General features: G+C 48.6%; 2 protein-coding genes across 4 annotated transcripts; both read right to left on the reverse strand.

Annotated features, from left to right (window-relative positions):
- Positions 1–6,443: 6,443 nt before the first annotated feature.
- On the reverse strand, positions 6,444–16,325 carry LOC132458055 (doublecortin domain-containing protein 2C). Its single transcript, XM_060052512.1, has 8 exons — positions 14,704–16,325; positions 14,458–14,506; positions 14,218–14,294; positions 13,973–14,104; positions 13,745–13,900; positions 8,315–8,408; positions 7,943–8,065; positions 6,444–7,826 (listed from the first exon to the last, which is right to left on the reverse strand). Exons 1-8 carry the CDS (start codon positions 14,988–14,990, stop codon positions 7,719–7,721), a joined length of 1,026 nt encoding a protein of 341 aa, XP_059908495.1. The 5' UTR covers positions 14,991–16,325; the 3' UTR covers positions 6,444–7,718.
- Positions 16,326–16,694: 369 nt separating this feature from the next.
- On the reverse strand, positions 16,695–19,993 carry colec11 (collectin sub-family member 11). Of its 3 annotated transcripts, none has more exons than XM_060052516.1 (7): positions 19,834–19,993; positions 19,406–19,539; positions 18,904–18,975; positions 18,083–18,154; positions 17,926–17,979; positions 17,454–17,549; positions 16,695–17,244 (listed from the first exon to the last, which is right to left on the reverse strand). In XM_060052516.1, the coding sequence occupies exons 2-7, from the start codon at positions 19,536–19,538 to the stop codon at positions 16,835–16,837; spliced, it is 837 nt and encodes a 278-aa protein (XP_059908499.1). In that variant the 5' UTR covers position 19,539; positions 19,834–19,993; the 3' UTR covers positions 16,695–16,834. The 3 variants fall into 3 exon arrangements, with proteins under 3 accessions (XP_059908499.1, XP_059908498.1, XP_059908500.1); XM_060052515.1 differs by having other exon boundaries at positions 16,696–17,244; positions 19,406–19,569; XM_060052517.1 differs by having other exon boundaries at positions 16,702–17,226; positions 19,406–19,569; positions 19,834–19,992.
- Between the last annotated feature and the right edge of the window lie 785 nt (positions 19,994–20,778).

Below are 20,778 nucleotides of genomic sequence, written 5' to 3' on the forward strand. Positions count from 1 at the left end.
AGGTTTACTGAGAGTATCGTCTGTTCTAGGAGTAAAACCCCCAGTAAAAGAGACATTGCTGCACCACACGTCTGTTCCCCAACCGCACAGAGATCCATGATGATGATGAGGCTCTGGATGTACTCCAAGGAGATGTAGTTGAGAACTCTGGGGAGATGTAGTTCGGAACTCCGGGGACATGTAGTTCAGAACTCCAGGGAGATGTAGATCAGAACTCCGGGGAGATGTTGTTCAGAACTCCAAAGGCATGAAGTTCAGAACTCCAGGGATATGGAGTTCAGAACTCTGAGGAGATGTAGTTCAGAACTCCGGGGAGATGTAGTTCAGAACTCCAAAGACATGAAGTTCAGAACTCCAGGGATATGGAGTTCAGAACTCCGGGGAGATGGAGTTCAGAACTCCGGGGAGATGGAGTTCAGAACTCCGGGGAGATGGAGTTCAGAACTCGCTGTTTAGTGTGCCTCTAAGGACTAAAGCACTCCTTCAGAGTGTAAAGTGATGCTCCATCCGCCCTCTCTATCCGAGCTCCTTCACCTCGCAGACGGGGAACCATCACTGGAGCTCCTCTCCTTCTCTGTGGGTCCCCCGCGACACCCCAACCAATTACAGTTGTGGCCCCCGAGGGCCAATAGAAACTGTTCTCTTCCTCCTCATCATCACCAATATAGACCCATGTCCTCCATCGCCATGACAACCTGTTTCCTCTTCATCCACTCCAACATCATTAAGTTATCAGTGATTTAAAGTGGATTTAATCAGCTCCACCATATCAAGCAGGGGGAGATAAGTCTCTCTTTCAAGAGCCCCCTCGACCCCCAACCACCAAACCGCTGAAACTTATATTAGAAGTGCTTTTTGCAGCCAAATAAACCCCTTCTCAGGACCTATGCTTCTTAATAATTAAACTCAGCAATTAGTCGTCTTACCACTCACTGCGTGTGAGGGTCCATGTAATATTCATAACCGTACATAATTATGCAATATAATCCCTGAAATAAGAGGCCATATATACTCAGCAGAGCTGTCAGCCGCAAAGACATTTTTATTTGCTCTATAATACGGTTTCATCTCCCTCTCCTTCACCAAGAGAGACCAGCCTGCTTCTGGACATGGAGGAGGAGGAGAGGGGGAGGAGGAGGGGGAGGAAAATGAAGGGAGGAGGGGGAGGAAGAAGAGTTGGAGCAGGAGAAGGGGGAGGAGGAGGAAGGGAGCTGTGGATTTCAGAGAGAGAGAGAGAGAGAGAGAGAGAGAGAGAGAGAGAGAGAGAGAGAGAGAGAGAGAGAGAGAGAGAGAGAGAGAGGGGGGGGGGGGAGTGGGGGTAAGGGAGGGAGACAGAGATAGACAGAGAGTGGGGTGGGGAGAGCGGAGGAGAGCGGGAGAGGGAGGGAGATAGCGAGAGAGAGGAGTTGGGGAGAGCGGAGGAGAGAGGGTGAGGGAGCGAGATAGCGAGAGAGAGAGAGGGTGCTGTGATAGGTACTGAGCAGTGATGCACTCACCCGTGGGGTCACTGGTATCAAAGAGCATCTGCTGGACACAACAAAGGCCTCCCCTACATCCGCCCATACATCCTCCCTAGCAGCCTGACACACGACCACAGAGTCAGTCAGCAGGAGACACGGAGGGAGAGAAGAAGGAGGAAATTCAATCGAATACGAGGAGCAGTGGAAGACCTGCTGCCCGGTCTTGGGATGTATCGCGTTTGATCAATTATACATGATGCTCATCCCAGCAGGATAAAGAACCATAGGAAAGGGGAAAAAATAATATATATATATATATATATATATATAGTATACACACACACACACACACACAGCAGTGGTGGTGTGTGTGTAGCGTGCAAATGGTTGTAGCGTTGATGGTGGGTGTAGCGGTTGCGGCAGGTGTAGCGTTGACGGTGTGTGGAGGTGGGTGTAGCGGTTGGTGTAATGCTGGGGGCGGGTGTAGCGGTGGGTGTAGCGGTGGGTGGGTGGAGCGATGGGTGGGTGTAGAGTTGATGGTGGGTGGTGCGGTGGTGTGGGTGTAGCGGTGGGTGTAATAGTGGGAGCGGGTGTAGCATTGGCGGTTGGTGGTGGTGGTGTGTAGCGTTGAAGGTGGGGGCTGGTGGGTGAAGCGGTGGGTGGGTGGGTGTAGCAGTGGTATGGGTGTAGCAGTGGTATGGGTGTAGCAGTGGTATGGGTGTAGCAGTGGTATGGGTGTAGCAGTGGTATGGGTGTAGCAGTGGTATGGGTGTAGCGCTGCAGACATGCTACGGACCAGGCCGGCTTTCATCTCCAACGCGGTTCAAAGCCTTCAGATGGCGAACAGAACAAACAATGAGAGCTGAGTGTGGCGGGCCGTGGCTCTGTGGCTCTGAGTGCTGCGATGATCACACGCTCACAGCTCCTCCTCAAACCACAACAGCACATCTTTGATTCGTTTTCGAACACACATCCCTCGTCGGATCTTGATCTAGACTATTTGGTGCTTTCAAAACAAAAAGATAAATAAATAAATACTCTTTCTTATGAGGCTTTGGAGACATGTGTATAATTAATGTGTAGAAGACGAAGCCACGTATATACTCTTTCTCTTCCTCCCCGTCCGTGGCCCACAAACATTGACAACATGAAGCCCCACACAGACCGTCTGGGGGTACAAGGGTCTGGATGTTACTGAATGAAACCGATTTCATTTATTTTTGATTTCACACATTTGTTTGTTTGTGGAATAATGAAATCAGTACATCGTGTTCACCTGTGTTTCCATGAAGCCCAAACTAATGGATAGGGATTTACCAATCATACCTCACACCCCAAAATTTCACAGGCTTGAACGATGATCCCTTTTTGACTGGAGTAAAATAAATAGAAAACGTTAAAATATATTCTCATAATCACATAATCATACTGACATTTTAAAGATTTCGGCAGCAGGAAGCGAGGGGAAAGCGATCATGTTTCCCCCAGCAGTAAGACGCCTTCAGCAGGACGTGATGAACACGAGAAGGAGTCGGACGCGTAAAGGTCGTCACTCAGACCGCGTCCTACCGGGATTTACAACTCATTCATTTGAAATAATGGATACCCTAACCTGACTCTGTGTGGCACGGCGTGCTAGCGCAGACCAGGGAACGCCATGACTGCACACACCTCATATCTATCCAATCAGTCAAGATGCTTTAGCACTCGTGTCCGAGACCCTAACAGGGGCTGTAAATTACCTGGGGCCGTTGTTCATGGGGCCAATAACTTCTGAAGGAGAATCCCCCCGTCAATCTGAGCCAACAGCCCCCCTATGGCGGAGCGGGGGGAACCTGGGTGCTTCAGGAACGATATGTAACACATAGAACTTACCATTTACCAGAAAATATAAAATAAAATATTTCAAAGATATAGACGTCTTGGCGCCTACAGCGTGTCAGGACCGGGAGCCATGCTTTGGTTGAAGTTACCGCCTTGATCACGTGCTCCTCCTACCTCTTCACACACATCCCTCTTCCTCTTCCATCTCTCTCCTCCTCCTCCATCCCTCTCCTCCTCCTACATTCCCCTCTACCTCTCCATCCCTCTCTTCCTCTCTTCCTCCTACATCCCTCTCTTCATCCTGCATCCCTCCCCTCCTCCTCCATCCTCCTCTTTCCCTGTCTCTCTGTCCATTTAAAAGCAGCAGGGGAGAACAAGTGTTGATCCCCAGTCTTGCTCCCACCCAGCAGCAGGTAATGTGTGTAATATGAAGAGCCAAATGGGAAAGTGGGTCTGGAGAAGGGATGGTGTGATTGGTATCAATCCAACCCCCCCCCCAGAGAGTGCTTCGCTGGGAGCCCAGCGCTGGGACATATTTCCATACACACCACCACTCCCCATGACAGACCTATAGTGCTGTCAATACATGCAGAATGGAGGGGGAATAAATGCACTGTATACGTAAGTAGCGACTTGGGCCCGCTTCTTCCCCACGAGATTACCAATTGTTTACGTGTGCGTGTGTGTGTGTGTGTGTGTGTGTGTGTGTGTGTGTGTGTGTGTGTGTGTGTGTGTGTGTGTTTATGAGCGACACCTGAGCGAGGAGAGGAGCTCTCAGTTAGCGCTGCAGGCGCGGTAATATTTCATGGTTGATGTGAGATTGGAGGGGAGACGGTGAGCCCCCCCCCCCCCCCCCCATGATACAACATAGCAGGCCGTAAGTCCGCCCAAAGCCTGGGTTTTCTGTTCAAGCAGGAGACTGCTCCGTGGTGTTCCTCTGTTTCAGCAGGGTGCATCATGGGGGATCTCTCTGGGTTCCTCAGTCCCAGCAGGGTGCATCATGATCTCTCTGGGTTCCTCAGTCCCAGCAGGGTGCATCATGGGGGATCTCTCTGGGTTCCTCAGTCCCAGCAGGGTGCATCATGGGGGATCTCTCTGGGTTCCTCAGTCCCAGCAGGGTGCATCATGGGGGATCTCTCTGGGTTCCTCAGTCCCAGCAGGGTGCATCATCAATTCTTTAAGTCATGTCAAAGTGCTGAGGGACATCTGACCGCATGAACAAAATAAAAACCAGATGTTCAGGCAGGGAAAGCTCTCCCAGATGTTAAGAGGGGAGAGAGATGTTCATGCGTGTGCGTGTGAGGGAGCGAGAGAGAGAGTAACTGGTAGGACTGCAGAGTGTCCTGGGTCTCTCTTTATGAGTGCATGAGATTCGCTGGGAGCTGTGATGGGGAACGCAGCGGGAGGGGATGGGGCTGCTGGGTGTTGGGGGGGGGGGGGGGGGGTTACCGTGGCAACTGCAGCGCTGCCAGAGGCGTTCTGCCTCGGTGAACCCACCCTTGAGCGAGACGTTCCTGAGCGGATTCTGCCGAGCGTCCGAGACGCCTCCCGCGCGGCGGCCGTCTGGAAAGCATAAATCAGGGGTTCTTCCCCGGCTCGTATCATCCTCTCGTCATGTTCAATGCACAGACGGCCGAGTTGTGAATCAATCCTACCAGGGTTCTGTTCCGTGGCCCTGATTTATCAGGTGCATGATGCCCGAGCACATGCGCAGTTAATCCACGACCAGGACTGACTGTTCGGTGGAACGTGACCACAGCGCTCCGTCCGCTATGAACCGGAGCGATACGAGAAGTGGAGTTACCAGCGGCACCAGTTCCAAAAAGACCCGCTTACCGCGACGGCGGCCCGGGCATCCAGATTCCCGCTCCTACTTAGCCCCGCCACCCCACCCACCACCAGCCAGCCACCCAACCGGAGAGAGAACAGTGACAGACGTCCACCCAGCATGTTGTGCTCCTACGCTGAGGACTGCTAGGACATCTCTGGTGATGGCTGCCCCCGATGTAATGAACAGTAATTGAATACTTTAGGGCAGTGGGTGCATTAGCAGCCGAGTGGGACTATCCCCCCCCAGCCCCCCATAGAGACAGCAGGACGTGACATTGTCTTGGGTTGGTTAGGGTTGACCTTGCGGGCCGTTGGAGTGGCTACGCTTCAATCGGGGAGACGTGGACTCAGAAGAAATTAACTGCTTGATGACAAATGAAAAGGAATGGCATTGGAGAAGAAAAAGGGAATCAATGCAGCAATCGATGGTTATCTGATTTTATGTTGCAAAACTCTTAAGGAGAGGAAGAGAAAAGATCAACCAACCCGAGTTGTATTGGCATAAATAACAATATTAATCAAGAAGAAATGCCTAGCTGACTGGTTGATAAACCAGCCAATAGTGTTATATCAAAACAAATGATAGTTGTAAACATAATATCCCTCGACCCATAACTAGTTTATCCTTGTCCACATTTCTCCAAAGTAATGGTCTGCACATTAAAACATTGTAACTGAAACTCTGACATTGAAGAATTCAGAGTGCATCTTCTGTAACAAGTCTCTTTTCCAAGTCAAGTAAAATAGAATATTGAAGCTCTAGAGTGATTGTTTATTGGTTCAAATGCCCGCCTAGAATGGGTGACAGTTTTAGACTAGGCAGTCAAAGCTAAAGGTATACTTGTCGAACATCACTTGAGAAAAGCACCTTGAGAAAAACAAGGTTAAGAAAAGTATGTCACGACCATAAAAACTTTTATTCCACAGCTCATGCTCAAAAGGCATCCTTCATACGCTGAGAGACGTCAGTCTTCTGAGGTCATTAGACGACCTTGGGCCCAGTGTGACTCCATCCTTCTGCTCATTGGGCCTCAGATAGGCTGTGCTCCCATCTCGACTTGGCACACGCCTTGAACGTCGTTATTCTTTATTTGGTCGGGACCGTTCAGGTCAATAGCACACTCTCTCTCACACACACACACACACACACACACACACTACCTCTGCAATGGACTGCCTCGGACTATGGACTATTCACTATTTAAATTCAATGCAATGAATCATGTAAACGGAGGGGGCAGCTGAGGAGGTCTGGCTGAAGAAGCAATCATGTAATTGAATTTGGCCATCAATATATATATACAGCATATGTACACACACAGAAACATACAAGAGTGTGTGTGTGTGTGTGTGTGTGTGTGTGTGTGTGTGTGTGTGTGTGTGTGTGTGTGTGTGTGTGTGTGTGTGTGTGTGTGTGTGTGTGTGTGTGTGTGTATTCAAGAACAGCCTTTCTTCATGAGCGTACAAAGGCATCCGGCCCCCAAACTCAGAGTAGTACAGAGTGTGAGACCTCCGAGGAGATCATCACGGTTACAGCTCTCTGGATGATGGCGTTGTGGAACACAGCTACAATATAAGAGTAGAGTAATGGGCATACACAGGACACCGCTGCACGTAAAAAAAACATGTTCCGGGAATGGCTTCCATGAATCAAATTCACATAAAGAAATACAAAAAAACACAAATCAGTTTGCTGCTGAAAACAGAGTGAATGCAGTTTCACTTTGCATAGCGTATCATTGCTGCTACTATGTACGCAAAACAACGATAACAGGATTTTTTTTATTTGAGCATATCCGGCATCAAGTTTGCCAAACGATGAGTTGATTAGTGATGAGTCCCCTCAGCCACAGCCCCCCCCCCACACCACCACCACAAGATGGTGAGCAGGTCTGAGCTAAGAAGCTGTTCAGGAGATGATCATTACTGCCCATTATCTAATGGTCCTTCTGGCCCTCAGTCTAGAGCTAGTCTGAATCAGCAATATTCATGTAGGACTGAAAGTGATGAGTTATGAATTAGACTATTGATGAGGTCCTTAGCCGGGGCCATAACTGGGCCCCTGAAGTCAATAATTATCCCAATAAGAATATCTTTATTGCAAAAGTGCACACTGCAGCAAAATCATCAGTACACCAAAACATTCCCCACGGTGTACTTGCTACCGCCTGAAATGATGGTTTTCATTAAAATGAAATGTTCCACGGTTATTGATTGCTGAAATAAGACCCAGTATCTTCTCATTTTCAGGGCAGAAGGAAATGGCCTGGAATAGTGGTAGCACTTGAAGTATTGTGTGGTTCATCAATGTGGTTTCATACAGCTGTCCCCCGGGACTATCAGAGTGGAATAAGTGTGTTTGGATGAGAGTTATGCTGGGAAGCAGCACACAGCTAGGCGGAAACATCTGTATATGCAAACCTGTACCAATCTGTCACCGTAAGGAACAGAGAGTTAAGTAGAGACACAGCATAAAAGACGGTGACAGATATTACAGGCCACAATGTCTCCTGCCTTGACCGGACTAAGAGCGCTGCACAGCCTAGCAAGACTTAGCTTCAGAGCTAATCCTTAGCCACAAGTGCTTTCCTGCATTCCATAACATCACACCTGCAGTCCCGGCGAGCTCATCACTGCTCCATCACTGGGAGCATCTGCACGCCTCCCATCGCTTCGTAGTCCTGCTGGCCCTGGACTGGGAGGGTTGTTGGACTGGCCAGTGCCGGAAGAAACAGAAGAGTCAGAGTCAAGCACCTCCTGAAGGAGCACATTGGGGCCGTGTCGAGAACCAGCCGAGTATGGAATGCATTGGCGATAAGGACACGTACGTCTCTCCCGCTGACACCCATGGGCAAACAGCCGGGGAACCGACGCCCCTGAAGGCCCTCGCTGATCCCGCTGGGTTCAATTCCTCTTTGTCCAGACTCCTCCTCCACCTCTCTGGCCTCCACCTTGGAGAACGAGGCGAGAGGTCATCTCCACAGCAGCTTATACTGCTCCTTCTCTCGAGGAATGTATTATTCATGTTGTTTATGAAGTGAAAGATAGCAGACAAGTAGCCCAATATGTGCCACAACACGTTTGGGAACTGGTTCACACATATTGTTGTCATATTCATCCGGCAGATAGGACTATGTGGGATGTGGATATTGCCGTCCTTATGGGGGATGCTTAACGTCTGAAGTGCCGCACTGTTGTACCTGATCGATGGGCAGCTCCGCCTCCAGCTCACTCTCCTCCTGCACCTCCACCGCTCCTGCCACCTCCTCCCTCTGGCTCCTCCCACTGAACGCGCTGCCCTCTGAGGGGAGCATTCATCACCATTACCTCATCGGCTGGCAGCGTGGTCACCCTGACACTCCTCCGCTCGCTCACTCACGCTCTCTCTGTCTCACTCACGCTCTCTCTGTCTCACTCACACTCTCGCTCTCTCTTCATCCAGCCTTCAACCTACATCCAGCCTTCGTCCAGACTACATCAGGCCTACATCCAGCGTTTTCTCCTACTCGCTTTCTTACCTTAAGGTCTCATCGAGGGACCAACGGGGGAATGGCTGGAGATAAATTTGCTAGAGGGGCTCGAAAGTCAGCACGAATTTAAGTTAATATATGGAAGACCAGCACACAGGCTGCCTGCTAACGCTGTCCCGCTACCGCTAGCTGAGAAACCCCATCCCAGGAAGTGGAAAGTGTGATGTGATATCACGGCCCTTAATGTATTTCACGTCATACTGTTGTGTTGCTGTTGTCGTTGTGCGCAGAAAGCCATGAAATAACAATTGAATAGCTGGGTGATGCAAAAAGGCTCAATTGCTGTGTATTGATGCTGTATATCAATTTCAAACTGCATCATTGCGGCGTTACTAAAAGCCGTAAATCTTCAAGTATAGTTTGTCGGCCGTGTGATCGTTCCTCTGTGTTATTGTGATGAATAACTGATGATTCTTTTGATTCCCGCAACATGAGGAAATTGGAGCATTTTGTTTTTCCCAGCATAGTTAACAAGCCTAGCTGGATGCAGATCCAACTAATGGGCTGTTTGAAGTCTTTATGACTGAAGGGGCCTTGAAGCTAGCGTTCTCTCTCTAGTGTTAGTATAGCCTAAGCGTCCTGTTTTAGGTGTTCTCAAGGAAAAGTAGCGTGTTTAATGGAGATATCACTTCAGTGTGTTAAAGAATTAAAAAGAACCACCATGAATCCACCCTGTAGTGTACAATAATATGAAGAACAGTTTTAATGAAATAACCATAACTAGCGAACACAGACACTGCACACTCTTACATGCACTCTTATTACACACATACATTCAAACAGATAAAAATACAGAATCAAACCACAGAATTCTATTTTATAAGAAGCAACGAGTCCAATTAACGTCAGTGAGCATGAACAGAAAGATTCAAAATATGACGTATCTGTAAAGGAGCGAGAGCGAGAGAGAGAGAGAGAGAGAGAGAGCTCCTTTAGAATTGCCTTGCTTACCCCCCACTGAGAGAAGAAGTGGGTCTGAGGCCACCTGCGTGTTGTTTGGCTGCGTCGGTCTGCCAGCGGCTGTGGGCTGCTTCATTCGGCCCCTGGCTGTGTGTTCAAGGTCCTCTCTAAAGCCGGCTGCAGCAAACTACATAAAGAGACGGAGAGGCAAACACACACAGAAGAATCCCAGACTAGGCCGTAGTTTCTCTGATTTCTCCCGGTTCCGTTGGGTTTGAGTTGTACAATTAGAAGTTAAAAAAACAAGACAGGGTTACAAACGCATGTTCTACCATAAGTTGTTCCTCTGCCCTGTTTTTTATTGGATTAGTATGATTTCTTTTACATTTCCATTGACCTCAATTTTTCATGAGCTAATACGCTTTGTAGCTCCCCATGACATCCAGTGTATTGAATTCATCTGGTTCCAATACATCCTCGCCACCACCTATCAATCACGTGGGAGGCGGCAAAACGAATCATTTATTGATGAAATGGGGCAGCCATGAATTTCTAACTGCATTTGTCTTATTTATCAGGCCAAGATCAAACAATGAAATTCCAAACAAGCTTAAGAGAGAGAGAGCGAGAGAGCGAGAGAGAGAGAGAGAAAGGGAAGTATTTTGCGGGGGGGGGGGGGGGGGAATAACTTATTTGCTGGCAGCAACAGCAGCCGATTATTGATGGAGAGCAGAAGAAAAAATAAAAATAAATGGGCTGGGGACTGGGAGGCATAGTGGGAGGGTGTTGTGGGGTGTGTTGGGGGGGGCTGGGGAGAGTATGAGGTGGGGGTGGGGGGGGTGCAACAGCAGCGGCGGAGATGAGTTCAGAGTGATGTTCAGGCAGCATGGTACACATCGGAATTAATGCTTCCACAAAAGGCAATTTTCTCCTCACAGGCTGTTCACACCCCACTGTAGGTAGAGGGGAGGTCTGCCTCCCTCCCAGAGGGGGAGACAGAGGGAGAGAGACAGAGGGAGAGAGAGAGAGAGAGAGGACAGAGGGACGAGAGAGAGAGAGAGAGAGAGAGAGAGAGAGAGAGAGAGAGAGAGAGAGAGAGAGAGAGAGAGAGAGAGGAGATGAGAGAGAGAGGAAAGAGAGAGAGAGAGAGAGGAGAGAGAGAGAGAGAGAGAGAGAGAGAGAGAGAGAGAGAGAGAGGAGAGAGAGAGAGAGAGAGAGAGAGAGAGAGAGAGAGAAGGAGAGACAGAGAGAAAGCCAGAGAGAGAGAGTGCCAGAGAGCGAGAGAGAGAGCCAGAGGGAGAGAGATAGTGCAGCAGACTTAATGTTGCTGTTCAGCTACAGAGCTCCTTGCTCCAGCTGCCGTGCTCGGGGGGGATAGGGCAGTGATCTCGGCTTCCACCAGAATACACTTCAGGCGATGGTCTTGTGAGTCTCACTAACATGGAGCCCAGGGAACAGCTCTGCTGCTGCTGCTGCCTCAACGCAGGGGATAGGGAGTCAGAAAGATCAACAAGAGAGAGAGAGAGAGAGAGAGAGAGAGAGAGAGATAGACTGAGTTGAAACAGAGTTCACCCCCATTCGATGGCCAGCAGATCAGAGACGAGGCGCAGTGACACTGCAGCGCTGGGTGGGTGATAATCCCATCTCCTCGCCCCGTGGTGATGTAAATATCTCACCTCAAAGACTTCAGATCTGAATCCATGTCGCTCATCAAAGACCTTAATGCCTCTTATCAAAAGATGTCAACGTCAGTCTCACGGCGAGATATAAACCCTTCTTTTACTAAAGTCTACAAAGTTTTATCAAGACGGGTGAGAGGGAGAGAGTGAGCGCGACACACACACAGAGAGAGAGAGAGAGAGAGAGAGAGAGAGAGAGAGAGAGAGAGAGAGAGAGAGAGAGAGAGAGAGAGAGAGAGAGAGAGAGAGAGAGAGAGAGAGAGAGAGAGAGAGAGAGAGAGAGAGAGAGAGAGAGAGAGAGAGAGAGAGAGAGAGGAGCCAGGGTCTAGGTCCTCCGCTCCGCCCTGTAAGAGCAGACATGATGGCACGCTGTGTTGTTTGGGTACAGTTTTCCACCGGGCATCCTCGCCACACCCCAACCACTCCCCCCTTCCCCCTCACCCTGATGAGATCACAGAGGAGGAGCACTGCATTATACAGCAGCCCGGAGGCGAGTCATAACTAGGTGCCAGGAAGTAACAGATCACACCTTTTAATAATCCTTATTGAGTCTGTCTGTCTGTCTGCCTGCCTGCCCGCCCCTCTCTCTCTCTCTTTGATACACAACCTTATTTTCTCTTTCTCCCTTCATGTCTACTTTTAGAGTCTCGACCCTCATCACTGAACCCCTACCTCAGAACCCCCCATCCCCCGTTCCCCGTCAGCTCAGTGGAGTTTGAACAGACGTCCCGTGCAGGACCAGTGTGCTACTGGGGCAGGACCAGTGTGTGAGAGAGAGAAAGAGAAAGAGAGACAGAGAGACATAGATAAATCTGAGTGTTTGTTAACATCAGTGGGCTAAACAGCAGACGAGCCAAGCTGGTGTCCACACATGTATCTCTCTTTTAAAAGGTCCTTATTTACTTGTCACATGATGTTTACAAAGTCCTGAGGAATCACGGGAAGGTAGTAGAGTGGAGAGCATCTAATCACAGCCATAGCTCTGTCTCTGTCTCCCTCTCCTGGTGAGGGATATGATGGCAGGTCATATGTGCGCTTTGTTATTGCTGTTGTTTTGTTTGTGTACTTCACAGCAACACGTAATGGAGTTATGGAAAACTGAATACGGGCTACTTTATGAAAGACAAACCGGTCACCATGGGGACTAGCCTGAGTCATAGGGCCTCAAAGGCAGTTGGTCGACCATGTTCTAGCCGCTTGGTATAATGGTAATGTTACCCTGACTCACCCTAACCCCTGACATTAACCCAGACCCTGACCCTAACTAGCCGTAACCCTAAATAACGCTAACTAACCCCTGACCCTTACCCTTACTAACATTAATACGTACCCTAACTAACCCCTTATCCTTCACCCTATATTGCCTCTGGGACACTGCAAATGGACACTGGACATGGAATTTTGGTTTGTTGATTTTACTACACAGGGTTGAAACAAAATTGGAAAATCATATGAAAAGCAATGATAGAAATTCCAGATGGTATTCTCCCCATGTTGGCGTGTCTCTGCTAATGATGGAACTACTGGGGGGGGCTTCTTCCTCACCAGAACACCAGAACATTCTTTTACTGGCAATCAATCAAATGTCAGATATGTCTCAGTTGGATTGGGGTGCTGGTTGGGCGGTTTGGGGATGGGGTGGATTGTGGAGGTGGTGGGGGTGAATGGTGGTGGTGGTGGTGTAATGTGCGGGTGGTGGTGGTGGATGGGGGGTGGGTATATATCACTAACTGCTGAGTAGGCATCTTGTGCGTTAGTTGTTCATCTCAGCCCCCCCAACACAGCATTGCAATCCTCCTATGGATTCAGAGCCTCTCACTGTGTACTTAATCACAATACAAGTTGTCCCCAGTTGTGGTTTGAATGGATTTTCCCCCTTCTTCCCTCTGACTGTAGAGTCACCCGGTGCGCAGGCTCAGTCTATGAGTCTCGCTGCACTTGATCAAGCGGTGCAGCTCGTCTCTGTGGGGATTACCCATCAAAGTGGAAAGTAATGGCGACTCAATGCCTTCGCGTCGACAGTGATTGATGATGGCTCGCTTTTATAACGAATTGCAAAAAAAAAACAGCGCAACACACGTCGCACCCGTGGAAGATGCTAATTGAAATGCAGCACATGCAGAGAGAAGCTTCTGGAAGTGCTGAGGTAATACTAACATGTTCTACCAGAACCACGCTACATTATGGAAGGGGGGGGGAAGGACCCAATGCAAGCACATGGTTAGCATTGAAGTCATCAGAGAACACGGAGAAGGAGATGGATAATCCACGTGGAAAACATGGAGAAGGAGATGGATAATCCACGTGGAAAACATGGAGAAGGAGATGGATAATCCAGTTGGAGAACATGAAGGAGATGGATAATCCTAGAAAAACGTGGTGGCTCACCGCAACCTTGGAAGGTCTGGTCTTCCTCCTGTAGAGCAGATGGTTCCTGCTCCTCCTGCAGACATAATGACCTGTTACTAATCAGATAATATTCATGCACATCCTGATAAACGTCCTATATATATATAATTACCCCTGAGCCGCCTGGTCCTCTCTGATAAGAGCGGTACAGGGCACCCACTGGCTGTAGGCCTTGACCCTGAACCTCTCTGCTCCCACGGCCACGTAGTACTGGTGGCTCCTGAGGTCCTCGGGCCCCCACAGCGGGCGGCCCTCCAGAGAGAACAGCCTGGACACGAGAGATCTTTGTAACCCTAGTAGGGAGGTCATGAGGTCTAATCCCCTTCCTCCAACGACCTACCTGTGCACTGCTCCTGTCCTGAGCTCCACCTTCTCCGTCACCAGGGCCAGCACCTTCTCCCAGCTGCTCAGCGTGAACTTAGGGATCAGGATACGGGCAGGGGGGACGAAGACGTCCCCGTTGGTAAAAACACTGGAACACACGAGCACAATGATGTTAATGTTCCATAACAACACAGGAGAAGCTACAGATCCTTTTATAATCATGAAAATATAATGGTTATGTAAGTAACAATGAAGACGTACTTGATGGTGCATGAATCTTTATTGCTCCTCAAACACCTGGCAGGAACTACGATTCGGCTGTGAGTTACTGGCTTGATCTGAGGATGGTTGAGATAAAGAACTCATAACAACATCAGGACACGCGAGATACAGACGTGATGTTTTCATATCAGCCCAACATCAGGACACACGAGATACAGCCGTGATGTTTTCTGAGTGCTACTGTAGGTATTAGTGATGTTTAATAGTTTGGCGCCATACCTCTTCTTTCTTCTTTGGCTCTGGTTTCCTAGGAGTTATTAGCAAATAGCTGTCAAGATGAAGTGACAGATTTCAGTAAGATAAATTACACATGAATGAATTCAATACGATAAAATATACATGATGAATGAATGAATTCATTAAGATAAAAAACACATGATGAATGAATGAATTCAGTCAGATAAATTACACATAATGGATGAATGAATTCAGTAAGATAAAGACGATAAATCCATGAACACCTACCTGAGTCGTTTGAAGCGCTCCGCCCCGGCTGCCACATATCTCTCTCCGGTCCTCAGCTCCTCCAGCTCAGACAACTTGTGGCCTTCTCTCGGAGTGTACACGTTTCTGACCGCTCCGAAGGAAGCCTCAAGTCCACTCGTCAGAAGTGATAAAAGAGAGTCAAAGGTGGTCACTTGGCGTTGTTTGACCACTAATTTTCTTCCTGGGAAGAACGCATCCCCATTCCTGTACACAATGATGGTTTTGGTGGGAGGCTGAGAGGCTAGCCTGCCTGGGAGGGGTGGCATGGTGGTTCTGAGCTAAGGGCTGAGACCAGCACCACTGAGGTGTCTGAAACCAATCTGGAGAGTTGGCCCGTCCGCCTGTTATAGGACCCTCAGCGTTACACGAAACGACTCGGTTCATCTGAGAAGGGTCGTTTGTCAAAATGAACAGCTTTCCGCAGGTGTTGTCATGTTGGACGGATCTGAGAATCTGAAATTCTGTTTTGTTTCTGTGTTTCCAAGGTAACCAGGATCAGAGGTTTTTTGATCTGTGTATTTAATGTTTGCTCATTCTTGAGTTTTGATTTCCATTTGAAATCATTGTTTATTTGAATAACGGTGCCACTGAAAGCAGGTATCTATTTATTTCTACAGTGTGGTCTAACAGATTCTGCAGAGACAGGCTGTCCCACATGAACCACTCAGATCAGCCACGTAACCAGAGATGACCATCAATGGCACCTAATTGGTTTTTGACAGACAATTCCTGTTCAATGAAATGCATAATTCATTCTTTGTATTAAATATTAATTTCTAAAGGGGTTCATGCTGTGCTTTATTAGAGCGTTATATCATGCATATTGAAAACAAAATCTCCAGTGTGTGTGTGTGTGTGTGTGTGTGTGTGTGTGTGTGTGTGTGTGTGTGTGTGTGTGTGTGTGTGTGTGTGTGTGTAAAAGCTGGGGTGAGTTCACTCTTATTACTTACTTATTGTAATCTATACATCAATAAGAAACACATTAAAATGTTTAATTCACCGTTGTCATTAGGGATATATAATAGCTTTTTTTTTACCAAGGGAATGTGATTTAGTCGAGTACGGATCGACTAAATTGACTCAAAACAGACTGTATGTTTGCATGATAATGGATTATATTATTTTATTATCTTCAGAAAACACATTAGGCCCATTAGGTGCTGTCAGCCTTTATCTGCATGTTGATTATGAGGAGTCCCCCCTGGTCTCCCAGTATCCACTTGTCTCCCTTTGGTTTCCCTGTACCAGCTGTTCTCCCCTCCCTCTAGTCTCTCTCTCTCCTCTGGTCTCTCTCCCTCTAGTCTCTCTCTCCCCACTGGTCTCCCCTCCCTCTGGTCTCTCTCCCCACTGGTCTCCCCTCCCTCTGGTCTCTCTCCCCACTGGTCTCCCCTCCCTCTAGTCTCTCTCTCCCCACTGGTCTCCCCTCCCTCTGGTCTCTCTCCCTCTAGTCTCTCTCCCCCCACTGGTCTCCCCTCCCCACTGGTCTCCCCTCCCTCTAGTCTCTCTCTCCCCACTGGTGTCCCCTCCCTCTAGTCTCTCTCTCCCCACTGGTGTCCCCTCCCTCTAGTCTCTCTCTCCCCACTGGTGTCCCCTCCCTCTAGTCTCTCTCTCCCCACTGGTGTCCCCTCCCTCTAGTCTCTCTCTCCCCACTGGTCTCCCCTCCCTCTAGTCTCTCTCTCCCCACTGGTCTCCCCTCCCTCTAGTCTCTCTCTCCCCACTGGTCTCCCCTCCCTCTAGTCTCTCTCTCCCCACTGGTCTCCCCTCCCTCTAGTCTCTCTCTCCCCACTGGTCTCCCCTCCCTCTAGTCTCTCTCTCCCCACTGGTGTCCCCTCCCTCTCCCCACTGGTCTCCCCTCCCTCTAGTCTCTCTCTCCCCACTGGTCTCCCCTCCCTCTAGTCTCTCTCTCCCCACTGGTGTCCCCTCCCTCTAGTCTCTCTCTCCCCACTGGTCTCCCCTCCCTCTAGTCTCTCTCTCCCCACTGGTCTCCCCTCCCTCTAGTCTCCCTATCCCCACTGGTCCTCCAGTACCCACTGGTCTCCCTTTACCCACTGGCCTCCCTCTACCCACTGGTCTCCCTCTAGCCCCTGGTCTCCCCTCCCAGCAGCGCCCCTCACACCCTGTCCTTGTGGAACTCGCACACGGAGCCCATGGCGGGGCGGCAGGCCACGTCGGTCCACTCCCCCGACACCGTCAGCTCCACGCAGTCCTCGTCCCCGTACGCGTCGTTGGGCTCCCCCTTCCTCCAGCGGCCGAAGGTGGTCATGGGGGAGCGGTCCACGTAGCGGAAGTCCCCCTCGCGCTCCGCGTCCTGGAGGCCGATGTAGGCCCGGGCCAGGCCGGCCTCGCTGAGGTAGGCCGCCAGCAGGGCGTTGGCGGTCGGGTCCCGGGGCATGGCCAGGTGGCCCCCCCGGGCCTGGCAGAAGGCCTCGGCCTCGGCGAAGCTCCTCTCCTCCTTCACCAGCAGGTAGACCTTAGTGTCCGTCTCCTTGATGCCAGCGACCGCTGCGGGGGAGGGCAGGGCTGAAACATGACCACTGAGTATTTTCTATGTTTCCGCACTGCCACACGGGGAGACGGTGATTATCGCAAGCGAGGGTGGAAGCGCCGTGACTCATGAAGCGGAAAGGTGTTGAATAAATATAGATAGACGGCATCTGTCGATGTGGTGGACGTAGCGGGTGATCGGTCGCGGTAGGAGCGCAGCAGAGGGTGTTCAGAATGCTAAATACCATTTTTAATGAACTTGATTTCGGAGGACAGCTGGGCCACCAGGATGTCCATCTCTCCGATCGTCTTCCTCAGTGGAGAGCACTCGCACGGAAATCCTGGGGAGAGAATCATGCTCAGCCGTTCGTCCACGCAGACACAGGCATCAATGGTGACATATTATACCACCAGGTGTGAGTGTGATTAGCTGTTACAAGTCGTTTTGAAAATCTGCCTCTTCGGACATCACAAGTAGGCGTGTCCACCGAGATGTATGAAGGATAGATCAGCAAAGTTTACTACAGTCCACTGGGTAGGCTGGTAGACTGATCTATCCAGGACACATCTAGGGGGACACACCCACTTGTGATTTCAGAAGAGGCAGATTTTCAAAACGGCTTGTAACGGCTATCACACTCACACCTGGTGGTATAATATGTCACCTTTAAGGAAACCTTTCCTTTAAGGAAAGTTGTGTTGGTATTAATCATTTACCTGGCTCTCCGCTGGCACCAATGGGGCCCGCTTCGCCCATGTCTCCCTTGAAGCCTTCAAAGAAAAGAGAAGTTATGTTTGGATCAGGTACATGGACGCAGCAGTCCTGAGCAGTCAGTACAGTAGCAGTTAGCCTCAGCAGTAGTAGTAGACTCACCCTTGTATCCACTCGCCCCAATCTTTCCATAGTGTCCCATGATGCCTTTCGGCCCTTTAAGTCCTTGTTGGCCTTTCAAAGGAAGAACATTTGATGAGATCAGGCGAATGTAAGAGTAATGGGCACTTGATTCTTTACGTTACTATTCTTATTGTCCCGTCCCAGTCGACATCACGACAGTGCTTGTGTAGATGTGTGTGGTCTTACGCGTGCGTGTCTGCTTGTGTGTGGTCCTGCGTGCTCTTGTGGTCCTGTGTGCATGTGCATGTACTCCTGCATGCGCGTGTGGTCCTCTGTGTGTGCGTGTGCGTGTGTAGGGCCATAAGATAAGTGAGGAACATTCTTGTGTGGCAGCAGACTCTAACTCAGAGTAAACACTTCAGCAGACGTTGATACTGTGCATCTCTGGTCCGACTTCTGACCTCCAGCCCCAAACGTAAACACTCAGCACTCTCTAGAGGCTGGGATGTGAACAGCATCCTGCCGTAGATACTGGATTTACTATATTAAATCACCGGAGAAACTCCTAAATGCCATTGAATCTGGAGGAACTATAATGTTTTACTTTAAAGTGCTGCACTAAAAGAGATATGCAGAGTGAATTTGAACCCAAGGTTAGGGCACAAACATACATATACACAGATACATATATACAAAAACATGCATATACACATATGTACACACATAGACATAAATACAAAAACATGCATATACACTATATACATATATATATACAGATATATTTACTTTTAAATATATTCCTATATGTGATATAGCGTGGTGTGAAACACAGGCTGTGTTCAGCATCAGGCGGGGCGTACCATTCTCTCCCGGGGGTCCGAGTCGGCCTGCTCTCCCTGCAGCTCCTTTGGTTCCTTTCTCTCCAGGTTCTCCTTTACAAATACAAATAAAGACAAACAATCTTAGTAATCAACATAAAAACATTCAACTTAATTTCAGTCCTAACGTCTGCGTCTGGTTGGTTCTGCTACCATATCGGCCTGTCCTCCACAACCTTAAAGGACCTTCCGTGTTCCTACACAAAATTACTCCCGGCCCTTTTGGGTTAAAGTGTCCAATAATGACCGCCTGTGAACCTGGGATTACATACAAATACACCCTGCTTCCATGTGGGTTCGTTGCTTCACATGTAGAAGTTCTGTTTTTGTTTGCTATTGTACTTAATTGAGCACATACGATGAATCTTCCTGTTCTTATATACAATTCCCTCGATTACAAAAAAAAGAAATGATATATACACGAGAATAAGTGATTAAAAGGCATATAGTGGACCTCAGTAGACTACCAGGTCAGACTACATGCCTTTGAGTCCAGGGATGAGAATCTGAACGCTGCAGGGCTCCTCTGATGAGAGTTGTCCAGAGACGTGCAGGAGTGAGGAAACCAGCATGGACATCAGGAGGATGGACAGCAGCGGCCCAGATCCCATCATCATTCTGCAACCAGCGGACAACGAGGGAAATTACCTGTTTAATATACAAAATATACATTCAGTGAAATATGTCAAAAGATTCTCAATATTTCAATGTAAAACATGTTGCACATTACCTGCTATTGCTATTTGACCATTTCAAATGTTTATTTGTAACATAATTCAACGTAGTTTGATATTTTACTAAGATTCAGGACATTGAAGCCAAATTTGAGTCTTAAGAACTACAACATGTACATCAAAGCATCACAGTCCACCAATAAATAAAATAATCCTTTATAGTTTATAGCTAACCTACCTTTAGAGGAAAAGAAAATCCAGGTAGATGTGTTCAAACTGACATAAAAACGTGTGTTAAGTTCCAAAAGGAGAGGATGTAAAGACTCCAAACACAGCGGCTCCAAACCCTGTTGGTCTGAACACAACTCTCCTCCCTCCAGCGCACACCCCAGAAATGGGTTTGATAGCACAGTTATAAACACTTAGATAAAGAGCCAGGCCGGGGCCGGCTGGGGTAATTGGCCTGCTGAGTAAGGGGTCGAGGGACGGATAGACCATGTATTAGAAAGACACCCGTACGGGACTCAAATGTGCTCGGGGTCAGGAATAAATATAAAGTCATGACATAATATCCCCTATCATTTAGTACAGGGATGGGCAACTGGCGGCCCGCGGGCAGCATGCGGCCCACGTGCGGCCCGCGTCCTCACTCAGTCAGGCCCGCACATAATTAAAAAAAAATAAAATAAAAAAAATAAATAATAATAATTGATCGAGTTACAGAAAACTCGGTCAAGAAAGATGAGAAGAATTCATAGAATTCGAAGACTTCATTGAATGATGATGTATGTGAGCCCTTTGCACTGATAAAAATACTGACCATTCATGTGGCTGTTTGAGCATGGAAAACATGAAATGAATGTATGTTGGTTCAATTAACATACCGTACATAGGTTATGATTCTGGATGATTTTTTAGGTAGTGGCCATCCCCAAAATGCACCAGAATACAGGAAATCATATCTACCAAATTCAAAATTGTGTAGCTTCTCTCAGCTCACGTTTAGTTGAAGTGTGCAGTCATGTGGCCCTCCGATGGTTATGATGAAAAATGTGGCCCTCTTTATCATGAAAGTTGCCCATCCCTGATTTAGTATGTTCACTCGCGAATCAATCTATTTCTGATAGCTAATTTGGTACGATTTAGTTATATTTATCTGTTCTTTATTTTGCCTTAAGATGTG

Source organism: Gadus macrocephalus, chromosome 5 (genome assembly GCF_031168955.1).
Source record: "Gadus macrocephalus chromosome 5, ASM3116895v1".
NCBI lineage: Eukaryota > Metazoa > Chordata > Actinopteri > Gadiformes > Gadidae > Gadus > Gadus macrocephalus.

Coding starts and splice junctions, on each gene's coding strand:
- colec11 (XM_060052516.1), bottom strand. CDS start 19,538: ATGATGATGGGATCTGGGCCGCTGCTGTCCATCCTCCTGATGTCCATG. Junction 17,980..18,082: donor TGGGGCGAGTGGATACAAGG/GTGAGTCTACTA, acceptor TTTTCTTTGAAG/GCTTCAAGGGAGACATGGGC. Junction 17,550..17,925: donor TGGTGCCAGCGGAGAGCCAG/GTAAATGATTAA, acceptor TTCTCTCCCCAG/GATTTCCGTGCGAGTGCTCT.
- LOC132458055 (XM_060052512.1), bottom strand. CDS start 14,990: ATGCCACCCCTCCCAGGCAGGCTAGCCTCTCAGCCTCCCACCAAAACC. Junction 14,105..14,217: donor AAAGATTCATGCACCATCAA/GTACGTCTTCAT, acceptor CGTGTGTTCCAG/TGTTTTTACCAACGGGGACG. Junction 13,901..13,972: donor AGGACAGGAGCAGTGCACAG/GTAGGTCGTTGG, acceptor TCTCGTGTCCAG/GCTGTTCTCTCTGGAGGGCC.